The 14,027-nt window shown below is 40.8% G+C and overlaps 1 protein-coding gene across 1 annotated transcript; it reads left to right on the top strand.

Annotated features, from left to right (window-relative positions):
- Positions 1 to 130: 130 nt before the first annotated feature.
- On the top strand, positions 131 to 4,671 carry LOC147440271 (uncharacterized). The gene is made up of 6 exons (XM_086483281.1): positions 131 to 162; positions 2,617 to 2,743; positions 2,898 to 2,942; positions 3,970 to 4,039; positions 4,108 to 4,242; positions 4,571 to 4,671. The coding sequence occupies exons 1-6, from the start codon at positions 131 to 133 to the stop codon at positions 4,669 to 4,671; spliced, it is 510 nt and encodes a 169-aa protein (XP_086339407.1).
- The last annotated feature ends 9,356 nt before the right edge of the window (positions 4,672 to 14,027 follow it).

The following is a 14,027-nucleotide window of genomic DNA, read 5'->3' as shown; positions in this document are numbered from 1 at the left end:
GATTGATCCAAGCTATGCCATGTAGGTATCAGTGTCCGAAAAAAACCAGGGTTACATGTAAAATAACCGGCTAAAATTTGCAAAAACCGGTTCTTGGAAGAACATGCCCTTAGATACAACCGGTCAATAAATGCAGGAAACCATTATCTTCAAGGCTAAAAGGTATGCAAGCTTTATTTAAAAGGATTTCTTAAAAGCATGCCCTTATTTTCAAGGTTATGTCTTTAGGTGGCAGGTATTGCCAGGTAATAGTTTATGAAGTAATAGGTTAGAAGCAAAATTCGTTGTAACTTTGTGGACTCTCAGATGTGAAAAATTATTCAACAAAGTGAATTTGAAACTTCTAAAGTTTAAACTTCAACTTAAAGAATTCCAATTTCGGACGCTTCAAGGCTGGCAGCTTAGAAGTTTGGGACATGCAATTTAATTCGCAACTGCAAATAGCTTTGAGCGAGGCACTGCGCTCTAGCTTCACTCTTGAGCAAGCACAAGACTTAGTGAGGACTCGGGAGTCCTGAGGAGTCAGGATTGAGATGTGAGGAGCGTCAAGCATGACTCCAATAACCAGTTCGAGTCTCGACTTTTTGGAGTTGTTTGCATAGTGCGGAACTATGGCTTGAGTCTGCTTGAGTCTCGAGTGCTGACGATTTCCTATGTAGAAGCATGTGTAGGCAAACACTATGATGTGGAGATGTAAGGGTCTTGAGCAGGCTATTGGTTGATGCCACCTTCAACTTGGGGAGCAAGTCATCTTTTGGATTCTGCATGAGCGTCCCCTAGGCTCTAGCCTTGAACCCGTCCTTGAAGATTTACTCAGCTGGCTTCATCCCTCCCCCTGCTTTTAATGATGGTGAGTTCCAAGTTGTATGATCTCTCCCCCTCTCTCCCTTGCCTGTGAATTTACACTCAGAGCTTTTTTATTGCTTGTTGCTTATTCACAGGTTTGTGGGTTTTTCAGATTGTAGTGTCGATGTTTTTTTGCATACCATAATATACATAATCATTTTTATGCTTGGCCTACATCTTATGCAGAAGGGAGCGCATATGGTGTGCGCATGAGTGTTGTGTGTGCAGCATGTGTGGTGTGTATGTGCTACTTGTTCCGTGCTTCTTTTGTTGGTCTATTTGTATAGACTTTGGGATAGTACTTGATGATGGAAGCTCGTCAAGCCATGATTCAGTTTTGAGACTCTCATTGCAAATTAGTCCCCATTGGCTTTTGCAGTTTAGTGTTGCTTGCGATTCATGGACACAAAGATTAAGCGACTAATTTTTCATATTTACGTCTAGTGCTTAGAGTGCTCATTGAGTTAACATTGAGTGGCAACAGCAACAGGTCCACATTTGTCGAAATTGATCGTGGGATTCAAGCAGTTTGAAAGCAAGTGACCACATTTGTCAAAAGTGATAGTGGGTTGCAAGCACGTGAAAGAAAATCACCATGCAAAAACCTTGAAATTGATCTTGGGCTGCAAGCATGTAAAAGCAAATAACTAAGTCAAAAATCTGTTTATTGTCTTGTGGGGGACTAGTAACTACCATGACTCGATTTCAATGTTGTTGTATCAATTTCTTTTGTCAAACTTTTAGCAGCTGGTTGATACTTACCTTTCTTTTGGGAATTTATGTTTTTTGGATTGTAGCAACACCCCTATACATTGGAGAGGAGTTGCACATGAGAAGCTTTCTCGAGCTTTCAAACACTGAAGGTGTGGCCTTATTTCGTTTTTTTTGGGAGATTTGTTTAGGTGATGTATCCAAAACATGACAGACAATTCACATTTTCTAATTGTACCTTATAAACTGAAATTGTAGTTTCAATTTTTTTAGTAAATGCCTGAATATAGTTGCAGCCAGTTGTTAGCCATTACTTCTTGCACAATTTTGTCTTTGTTTCTTGTCAAAAGAGGTTTTTCTTGTCTGCATTACATGGTTTTTTTTTCACTCTTTCCATAATGCTTGGTTGCAAGAATGAAAGCCAATTTTTCATGTGAAGGCTTGACATGTTTTGTCTTGTTTCCACAGCTAGTTGTTCATGCGAAAATCTTGAAATTGATAATGGGCTGCCAGCAGGTGAAAGCAAATAAGGAAGTGATTTTATTTATTTTTTGTTGTAAGCTTAGTCACTCACAGCCAAGAGCACAACTAAAGTGTCTTACCATTTGAGAATATAGACAACGAAAATCTAGTTGTTAGATCATGCATTCTGAGGTTGAGCCTTAGATGATCTGCATAGACAAATCTTGAAGACTCAAGGAATCCCTCGATTGAGGTTCTCTTGGGGTCATTGATTTAGCATAATCCTGATAGTCCAAGTGCTTGTCAACCTTGTCACCTGGCGATTGCATTAATTTTGTGTGTTGTGTCTAGTTGTCAACTTGTTCTCAAGCTCAAAGTTTTGATTTTTTATGGGTATGTTTGATTTTTCTTTTAGATTTTGCCATGTCTCAAAGAACATTGTGGGCTATGCCTCGTTTCACAAAACAACAGCCCCCCCCTTAAGAAAACAAAGAAGAAACGTCGTATCAAAGATGGTCTCACTCTCGAGGAGGACACAGAGATGCATGTGCATGATAGCAACAGCTGAGGTGTAAGTAATGACGATGCCGCAAATAGTAAAAATACACCTAATGCTCACGAAAAAGATTCTGAAGCTCAAAAAGCACTTTGTAGGCTTGCATGGAAGCTTGCATGGGCTGGAAGTAATGGTGCTTTTGAATGGGCTGAGTTTGAGTCGGCAAGTGCTATAATTTTTTGTAAGTATTGTAAGCAAGTAAAAATTTCAAGAAGCGAGTTTGGAAAGAATGGATCCATCAATATACAACATAGTGCATTAACAGAGCATGCGGGTACCAGATCTCGTGAGGATGCACGTTACATGTTTGGAAAAAAACAAGGTGATTGTTGATGATGGGATCCAAAGGCATCAAGATGTTGCAATGGTAAGCACTAAAAAATTGTTTGCTGCAGCCTATCACGTTGCGAAAGAAGACTTGGCTTTTAGTAAGTTCACATCTACTCTTGACTTATTAGAGTTTTGTGATTGTCCTGATTTGATGAGAGACCTTTATCAAAATGATAAAGCATGCAGCTCTTTTGTGCGGTATATCAATGAAGATTTGCTAAGAAAAAATTTGCAACGTGTTAAGGCTTCAAATTACTATAGCGTTATGCTTGATGAGTCAACTGATGTAAGTTTGGATCAGCATATGATTGTGTATGTATCTTTCATAGAGGACTCAGACCCTGTTACAATTTTTCTAGGATTGTTAGAGATTGAGGAAGGTACTTCTCACCATTTACATGAACGTGCAAGTTTCTTTTTGTCGCAGATGCAATTAGATCGATCCAAAATGGTATGTATAGGCAGTGATGGTGCCTCAGCCATGGTTGGTCGGCATAATGGAGTAACAACTCGTTTTAAATGAGAGAATCCATTCATGACTTCCATTCATTGCATTGCTCATCGCACTAGTCTATGTCTTGTTGATGCTGTGAAAGCGAGCAAATATGCCCAATTCATTGATCATGTTGTAAATGAAATTGCAGCGACTTTTAGTAAGAGTTCTACTAAAAGTGCTAAATTGGCAGAGTTAGAGTCAGAGTTTCGATGTTCAGCCTTACAGATGAGTCGCATTCATAAGGTGCGATGGTTGAGCAGATCACTGTGTGTTCATAAAGTGTGCGAGTCACTTGAGCCATTGCTAATATTTTTGAAAGAGAATAACTTGTCTCTTTTTGAGAAGGTCGGCAACTTCCAGTTTATGTATAGTTTGCACTTTATGGCTGATATATTGCAGCTGCTGGTCACTTTGTCAAAGATCTTTTAGAGTGCATTTGTTGATATAACAGTCGTGGTTGGTCTTGTTGAAGCAGAAATGCGTATTATCACTGCACAATTTGTGGAAATGCCTATCGTTGATGTGAATGCTTGCATTCTTGACCGTTTAGAGTATCCCATAATTCCAGATTATGGACAGCTTGCAGCATTACGTGCATATATGTGAAGTAACATGTATAGATCTGTGGAGATCAAAAGGGTCAAATCTGGTAAGGATATGGATAACGCAATAGCTTTTCAAAAGCAATTTTCTATGTTTTTTATTCAAAATTTGCTTGAGCGATTTCCTGATATGGGTCTTTTGGAATGCTTTAAAGCTTTGTCACCATGTTGCTTTCCTTCGGGCATTGCGTACAAACACTTTGGGTATGACATGATTGATAAGTTGTTAGCATTTTATGGTGAGTAAAAAATGTTAAGTGGAGAGTCTATGGGGCCTCTCATTCACAAGGTTTGTGCAAAAAGAGAGTTTGAAGTGTTTAGAGAACAAGCACCTTATGAATGGAGAGGTCGAAGTTTGAGGGATACATGGCTTTTTAATTGGTAGGAATCCTACAACTAGAGAGAAGTATCCAATGCTGTTGAAACTAGCTGAACTTGCTATGTTACAATGTTCTAGCACAGCTGCATGTGAGCGAGGTTTTAGTGTTCAAAACCTCATAAAGACCAGATTGCGCAGTCATTTGAGCACTCGAAATTTAGATGCACTCATTCGTATATCTATTGAAGGTCCCCCTTTGAGAGCTTGTACATTTGATGACTCTATTTTGCTATGGAGAAATGGAGCAAAGACTAGTCGTCACATCTTCAGCGAATCTAGAAGGTATTAGATGTTTTTTTATTGATGTTATGATATGAATCTTTAGAGCTCACCATGTGTTGCCTTCTTTTGCAGGGTAAATGGAGTGCTACTTGGGAAGTGAGTAAACAAACACTTTTGATGTATATTGTTCTTTTGGTACATTAGTCATACAATAGGTGATCTATGTCTCACATTTTGGAGAAGCTTTTTGATATGTTGGTGACCTGCTCTGATATACAACTAATTTTGAGCATACAAATTTTGATTATATCGGCTTTGTTATGCGGCTACTTTTGAGCACATAGAGCTGGGTTATCACTTCCATGGTTGTTACACTATGCATGTGTTATACTCTCTTTATGATGCTATTTTTCTTTTTGACAAATGCGTGTAATAATGGTGCTTTCGAGCATATGTTGGAGTTGGTACGCTGGTCTTTGTCATCTTTTTGGTATGCTAGTGCTATTGAGCACACCAAAGTTTGACCAAATGCTGGAGTTGGTATATTGGTAATTTTTGGTCTCCTTGTGCTTTTGAGCACATGCTTGAGTTCGGTTGTTATTATTGATTGCTATACTTAACATATATTTTTGGTTTTACGCAGACATAGTTTCTTTATGATCTTCCTAACGTTTACGAAAGCTTCTAACAAATACATGTTAAAAACTAGTGCTTTTGAGGACCTGATGGAGGCAAGATACTGATCTCCTTTTCTTTTTGCTATGCAAGAGCCATTGAGCACATACTCGAGTTTGACTATTGTTATCATGATCGTTGCATTGTACATGGCTACACATTTTACAATGTTGTTCAGCTTTTGGGTAGCAACCATACAGTTTCATCATGGTCTTTCTAACATTATGTAAAAAAACTGGTGGTTTTGGGTGCTTATGGAGTCAATATGGTCATGATTCTGGTAAGTTTGTTCTTTGGAGGTGGGTTATTGTTACAATGGTTCTTGCTTATGGTTTATGCTCACAAAGTACATGAAGGACATCTCTATTGAGTGTCAAGTCTTTCTGGTTCAATCCATTTGATAAAAGGCACCCCTATTGATGTGTTTATCTTCTTGGTTCACAAGATTGCATAAAGGTGAGAATACAGTCATGTATATGAGATTTGCTGTGAGTAGAGAAGTTGATTTTATTCTCTTTAGGTATCTTCTGATCAGATTTGATCTGAGAAAAGTTATTGGTTCTAATCTCATATGCAAGAATCATGGTTGTCCTATTCTCAAGAGATCTTGATCATTTCCAAAGTGGTAATGAGTTACATTCTTTATGTGGCTAATTTGTGAAAGTCGTCACGTTTGACAATAGTGGTCACATTCTCATCGTGGCTACTATGCGAAAACCATGGTTGCTTCGTTCTTCAACAGTAAAGGTGGTAAGTTTTTTAATTATGTTTTGTGCTTTACTTTCTTTGTTAAATTCATTTTCCTACTGATGTTCTGCCATGTTTAGTGGGGAGGAGGATAGTTGGTTCACTCAATTTGAGAGTGGGCCAGCTATCCTCTTCCCGCAGAGAGCATGGTGTAGCCATTGGGTTTGTAACCCATGGTCATGGGGTTCAAGTCCCCAACTCTCTTCTAACTCTATGCTCCAGGTTCCAAAACAAGTTGTGGACTCCATGCCCCAAGTCTCCCTAAGTACAAGTGGTGGACTGTAGAGCAAGGTATACATTTGTTATCAAGCTCGGTTTAGTCATTAGTAGTTTTTATTGTCTAAGTTGCATATGTGGTTCCAAGCTTACTTCCAAAGATATTTCTTTTTTGAGCATATATTTCATGTTCACAGGGCTTGCAAAAGGAATCTTGCTAAGGTGGTATTAGAGTCTCATTTGAGAGCTTGTGAACGGGTGAGCAACATTTGTTTAAGTCAATTTTTTTTTGTTTACTTCATATCTACATCCTTTTACTACATAAGTTTTCAATGAGAAATACACATTGCTTTTTTCTAGGCTTCTAATATTTTAATTAAAAGTCAAGCCATGTGTAAATAATAATGAGACCTTGCTTAGGCTCTTTGGCTATTCGGGGACCTACTACTGGGTCGATTTCACATTCCATTAATTAATTAGACTCACAGATTCGTTCTCCCAATTTGGCAAAACTGACGTCGTTGTTCCCGCGTGCACCGAAATGCCGCCCCCATTTGGCTGCCTTGTTGTGGTCGCGCAAGAAATGATGCAAGGCCACCCTGACCTAGCCTGCTCTGCCATGCACTACACCCGTGATTACTGCATCGCCGATACCTCCTGCTCTGTAGTCGAGCTCGCCCACACCGCTGGCCCTCCCCAATTCCTATCTGTGGCATACGTGAAGAGAGAGAGAGAGAGAGAGAGAGAGAGAGAGAGAGAGAGAGAGAGAGAGAGAGAGAGAGAGAGAGAGAGAGAGAGAGAGAGAGAGATCTAAGATCGAAACCACCATTAATTTGGCTCTGCCTTGCTATCGCCAGCTCCTACACCTGCGTATACGGCGCAACGTTGCTGCTTTCCTTGCGGTTACACACCGCATGCGTAGAAGCCACGCTCTCTTCCTCTCTCTCCGCCACCCTTACACCTGGCGATAAAAACTGCCCTGTCTTCCCTCCACGTGCGCTCACCGTCGAATGAGGCCCTTTTTCAAAGTCCCTCAGCTCCCCTTTTCGTTTCCATTGTACACAGGATCTTTCAATATTTCCTTTAATTGAACTTAAAAAGAACGTTTTGGGCACCTACTTTAGTTCATAATTGTTCTTAGTGTTGATGTTCTTTCTAATTTTCATAATTGTTCTTAGTGTTGATGTTCTTTCTATTCGAGTTTGAGCCTTTGAAGAAGGGATAAAATTCAATAGTGCCTTTTCAAAACCGGATAGTGTTACCATTCACCCTTTGCAACCGGTTACGTATAAGAAATCACGGCTAAAATTTGGGTATGTAGGTATTTTTATTGGTTTGTATATGAGTTTTTCGCAGACCCTGGTAGGTATGTACCTCCCAAAGATTGATCGGCAATGGTCGTTGTCGATAGCCTTGATGCTCAATAAGAGGGACTAAGAACTTGGAAGAAGTGTAGAGTTGCTATCGTGGCACAATTTCTCACTAAGCAAGTAAATGATGTTCTCGTTACTTAGAGAAGCCTAGAGATGAAAAGAGGAGAAATTATTGAAAATTTCATTGACAAGTTATGGGATTTACATATAAGATTCTGTTGGGGTATAAAGCCCAATGTGGTCGCCTAGGTAAGTGGGCGGGCCGCCAGGTATGTACACATATTCTTTTGTTAAAACCTAATAAGAACTCACTATGCTCTACACATTACAGTAGAGCGAGTTCACCATATCATCGTGCTCTTCTTCTCGCACTCTCTCTCACGTCGCACTTCCGCTCGTACTCCTTCAACTGGTATCATAGCTCAGATCGAGGCTCGGGGCAGCATTTGCAGGTAGCCAGAGTCACTTGCTCAAATTAGAGTGAGATTCGACAGGCGAAGACACGGCCCCAATTCCTATGGGCAAGCCCAAAGGGCTTGGTGTTCTCAGAATTTCATTCTGAGGTCATCTCGGCCACCGTTCGGCTTCGACAAAGTTCTGCGCATGCCATTTTCGACTACGTGGCCTCAGCGGATGCAGATCCGACTCTGCAAATTTGGGGTTTTCGGCCTACGACTGCAGGTGCTGAGGATATCGGCACTCCCAGAGTGCTAATTTGTGGTTGTCTACACATTGAAGGACGGCTCACAGTTCTTGGAGGCGTGTCACATACGACACGGGCGCATCTACACACAGATTGTAGGCGACATCCACTAGTTCATCAGGTAGCTTGTGTTTGTTTCTCGATATTCCAGATTTCATCGTGACATTGCAGGTACTTCCACATGGGATGTATTGTCGATGATGATGTATGTCTGTTGAGGGTTTGCTGGCTGTGAGTCACGAAGCAAACAACCGCCGCAGCGGTTACAGCATATAGTGGGGACTTTGTGGGAAGTCTATGTATTGTCAGATTTACTGCAGCCTTTGTTGAGGGTCGAGTGAGGTTTTATTGAGCTGGGGGATTCTCGAATGTTGAGATCCTTTCGGTGATACAGGTCTTGGTTTTTTGAGTTGTTTTTGGTCTGTTTTTGAGTACACCAGAGCCATTTTACAAAGGAGACTACCGAAATTTATGCAGAATCTGAAGCTTTCTTGGTTCATTTGACAGGTTGATATTGGTTCAGAGGTCAGTTTACAGGGGAAACTCTGCCGAATTTTTCCCAGGAAAGTAAACTACTGTGAAACGTAGCTATGGCTGGATCACAAGACACTGCTCTTTACAATATCAAGAAGCTGGATGGAACCAATTTCCAATTGTGGAAGAAGTAGATTTGGCACGTGTTGGTACAAAAGAAGGAGATAAAACCTATAAAGCTCAAGGGGATAAAACCACAAGATATGGACGAAGATGAATGGAGCGAAATGGATGAATTGGCACTTTCTACCATTATGCTGACTTTGGCAGAAAGCGTTTACTTCAATGTAGCAGACGAGATGTCGGCTTATGAAGCATGGACAAAGTTGAGTGATCTTTATGAGAAGCAGAGTGCAGCTTCACAGGTATACTGGCTTAAGAAGCTTGTTGACTTGAAGATGAAAGAAGGGACACCTATGTCCAATCATCTGAATGAATTCAACACCATCTACAGTCAGTTGTCAGCTCAAGGTGTCAAGTTTGATGAACCTGTTAGAGCTATGTTCCTGTTGATCACATTGCTGGAAAGTTGGGACACTTTTCGCACAGCTTTGAGTAATTCTGCACCTCCATATGGTTTGACCATAGCAGGTGTAGAAGGCAGTCTGCATACTGAAGAAACCAATAGAAAGACAATGGACAAAGGCAAAGGAACAGCCTTAGTTGTCAAGGGAAGGACCAAAGAAAAATACAAAGGTGGAAAGAGGAATCAGTCTCGTAGCAAGTCCCGCAGTGCTAAAGGCAAGAGTGACATAGAATGCTACCATTGTGGTAAGAAAGGTCACATGAAAAGAGACTGCAGAGAATGGAAAGCAGAAAAAGGCAAAGATAAAGCTGAAGACCATGGTGAGAAGAACAAGTCCTCAGTGAAGATTCAAGAAATAAATGTGACAAACACTGTTGCAGAGGATGACAGTCTAGTGTCAGGAGACATCTACTTCTTGAAGAATACAATGGACTCAGCTCTTCTTATAGCATCTGATGGAAATGCAGTGAGTGACTGGATTATAGACTCAGGGGCATCACTTCATGTGTCTCCAAACAAGGAGTGGTTTACCTCTTATGTGACCACTAAAGATCATGTTCGGCTACGCAATGGGCAAACATGTGAGATCTTAGGTGTTGGAGATGTTCAATTGAAGTTTCAGAATGGCTCTTCTTTCATGCTGAAAAATGTGAGACATGTTCCCGCTATTACAAAGAGCTTGATCAACACAGGTTTACTTGATGATGCTGGCTACGTCACCACTTTTGGACAGAACACGTGGAAGATATCCAAGGGTTCTATGACAGTAGCACATGGAGTAAAGTCTGGAGGACTTTACATGATTTATGTATCAAATGTCTTTAAAAATGTAATCAATGTAACCGAGCATCCGAACGTTTCTTTGTGGCATAGCCGGTTAGGACATATGTCCAAGAAGGGAATGGAAATCTTGTCTCGTTCTGGTTATTTGCCTGGCTTGTCATTTAATGATTTTGAATTTTGTGAACATTGTCTATATGGTAAGCAAACACGGCAGCCACATAAGCATAGAAGCAGTAGAAGAGATACACAGTTGGCACTTGTTCATAGTGATTTGTGTGGACCTATGCCTAACCTATCTCTAGGGGGAGCTTCTTACTTTATGACATTTATAGATGATTACTCGAGGAAAGTATGGGTTTACTTTCTCAAGCACAAGGATAAAGCGTTTAGTGTTTTCAAAACGTTTGTGACACTTGTGGAGAATCAGAGTGGCAAGAAGCTTAAGTGCTTACGCACTGACAATGGTGGAGAGTATGTTTCAAAGGCCTTTCAGGACTTTTGTGAGTCAAAAGGTATAAAACGTGAACTTATTGCTCCTTACAATCCTCCTCAAAATGGTGTTGCTGAGAGGATGAATAGGACCATACAAGAGAAGGTCAGAAGTATGTTGTCTAATGCACAACTGCCAAATGGGTTTTGGGCTAAAGCTGTATCAACAGCTGTTCATCTTATAAATAGATCTCCTAGCAAGGTTTTGCAGAAGGATTCAGTGCCAGAGATGGTATGGTCAGGCAAAATGTCCTCATACAAGCATCTCAGAGTCTTTGGTTGTGAGGCATATACTCACGTTCCAAAGGAATTTAGGAACAAACTTGAGTCAAAGAGTAGAAAGTGCATCTTTCTAGGCTATGGTAATTATGGTGAGATAGGGTACAGAGTTTGGGATCCCGAATCCAGAAAGGTTATCCGCAGCAATGATGTTCACTTTCATGAATCCAAATATCATTCTAAACCAGAGAGGGTTGAGGAGATTAGAAGAGTTGTCTTCCAAGAAGATGGACCTGCACGCGCAAGACAAAATGTCAGGGCTCAAGAGGAGCAAGGACAGGATAGATTGGAACCACAGGTTGTGGCTGAGCCATAGCCACCTATTTTGCGTAGATCTGGACGTATCACGCGACCTCCTGATCGGTTTGTTCCATCTATGAACTATGTCATGTTGACTGATTGCAATAAGCCTTCATGTTACAAGGAAGCAGTGCAAATGAAGGACTCCGGGAATCGGCAATTGGCCATGCAGTCAGAGATGACAGCTCTGCATAAAAACCAGACATGGAAGCTAGTTAAATTACCATAGGGCAAAAAGGCTCTACCTTGTAAATGGGTTTACAGGTATAAGATCACCGCTCATGATAGTCAGCCAAAGTACAAAGCAAGGCTTGTTGCCAAGGGCTTTAAGCAAGAACAAGGCATTGGCTTTGATGAAGTCTTCTCTCCGGTGGTCAAGATGACTACATTGAGATGCTTTCTTGCATTGGTTGCCATATTAGATTTGGTGTTGCACCAAATGGATGAAGACAACGTTCTTGCATGGTGATTTAGATGTGGAAATTTACATGCAGCAGCTAGAAGGGTTTGTTGAGAAAGGCAAGGAAGATTTGGTATGCCAGTTGTTAAAGAGTCTTTATGGCTTAAAACAATCACTGAGGGCATGGTACCATAAGTTCCACAAGTTTATGCTTTCTCAAGGCTACAAATGTAGTGAGTTCGATCTAGTGAGTTCGATCACTGTCTATATACAAAGAAGGCTAAGGATGGCAGTTGGCTGATCCTTATTTTGTATGTGGATGACATGTTAATTGCTGGCAAGCACTTGGAAGAAATTTCAGCTTTGAAGTCAAAGATGGCAAAATCGTTTGACATGAAAGATATAGGTGAGGCAAGTCATATACTTGGTATGCGCATTGAGAGAGACAGATCAAAGAAGTTGATTTGGTTATTTCAAACAGAGTATATTGACAAGATTTTGCAACGTTTCAATATGGAGAAGGGAAAGGCATTGAGTGTTCCATTGCCACCATATGTGAAACTTAGCAAACAAGATTGTCTTGTGTCTGAGGAAGAACATGCTGAAATGGATAAGATTCCATATGTGTTTGCAATGGGTAGTTTGATGTATGCAATGATTGCTACTCGCCCATACATTGCATTTGCAGTGGGAGTAGTAAGTCGATACATGTCAAACCCAGGCAAGAAACATTGGGAGGCAGTGAAAGGAATATTGAGATACCTAAAAGTTACAAAGAGTATGCGTATATGCTATGGGAGTCAGGAGCTAAGTGTAAAGGGTTTTACAGACTCAGATTATGCAGGTGACTTAGACAACCAAAGGTCTACGTCAGGGTATGTCTTTACATTGGCTGGTGGAGCAGTATCATGGCGTTCTAGATTACAAGATTGTGTTACTCAGTCTACTACAGAGGCTGAATATGTTGCAGCATCAGAGGCATGCAAAGAATCAATTTGGCTTAATCGACTAGTAACAGATTTGGGAATCAAAGAAGAGATGCCTGTGTTATATTGTGATAGTCAGAGTGCTATACAATTGGCTCGCAATCCAGTTTATCACTCAAAGACAAAGCATGTGGATGTGAAGTATCATTTCATCAGGGAAATGCTCGAGGATAAGCAAATTCAGCTTGTCAAAGTTCACACCATAGAAAATCCTGCTGATCTACTTACAAAAGGACTTCCCTCAGAGAGCTTTGTGCATTTTCGCAAGCGCTTAGGTGTAGGGTAGTACATCACTTCTCTACATCTCTTGTATATTAGCTTGTATAGTAGCTTCTCTCACACTTGAAGTACCACATTGGACTTGAAGTGGGAGGTTGTTGGGGTATAAAGCCCAATGTGGTCACCTAGGTAAGTGAGCGGGCCGCCAGGTATGTATACATATTCTTTTGTTAAAACCTAATAAGAACTCACTATGCTCTACACATTACAGTATGAGCGAGTTCACCATATCGTCGTGCTCTTCTTCTCGCACTCTCTCTCGCGTCGCACTTCCGCTCGTACTCCTTCAGATTCAATGTCTTCAAAAGAAAAATTTCTTCAAGCAGCACCAACAATTATGTGCAAGTCTTCTCGAAGATATGAAAGCATATGTCAATGCACAGAGACCAAAGACTATATAAAAAATCATCCATTACACTATAATTGCCTCAAGAATCTTCCCTTCTCATTTAAAAAATTCTCATAAGTTTTTGAACAAGGGAGACAAGCCTCGAAGAGGAGAAAAGTCCAACCCAGATTCTAAAGGCAAGAACCAAAAGAACAATAAGAAGGAGAAGAAAGTCTAAAACAATAACAATAAGCTTTGTCATAAAATCTAATCTAACTATACCCAAATGATTTTCTCATATTAAATTGATCACCTAATGTGGGAGAATAAACGGGAACAAGAGTTAGATATAGATATGTGATTTAGATGCATCTCAGCACAGACCGGAGGTAATGGGTCCAAACGGGAGATGGTCTATCGAAGAGCAATGCTAATGGAGCTTAAAAGACCTTAGGTTAGCTTCATTAAAGACCTCCAATAGTTAGTGTGAAAAGCCTTGAACCTTAGGTAAGCTAGGGCTGTGCTTGAGGTGGGAATCCGACCCAAGCTTGAGGTGCTTGTCGTGCTTGATGATTGAGATGCTTGAGGTGCTTGAGATACTAGGGTTGTACTTGAGGTGGGAACCCAGATCCCTGCAAGGAGGGGGCGAGCCCCACAAGTAGGGGCATGAGAGAGAACACACACACCCTCACACAAGGCAAGGCTAGACCAAGGAGGTAAGAGGTACACCAGTCAAGCTCCTCTTCATGTTGCCCTCATAGTGTGCCTAAAGCCTATTGGTTGGCCTCCCAAGGGGTCCAATGAT

The sequence above is a fragment of the Adiantum capillus-veneris genome, chromosome 15 (genome assembly GCF_014529385.1).
Source record: "Adiantum capillus-veneris isolate H3 chromosome 15, ASM1452938v2, whole genome shotgun sequence".
Taxonomy (NCBI): Eukaryota; Viridiplantae; Streptophyta; class Polypodiopsida; order Polypodiales; family Pteridaceae; genus Adiantum; species Adiantum capillus-veneris.
This window is presented reverse-complemented; position numbering and strand designations above follow the sequence as displayed.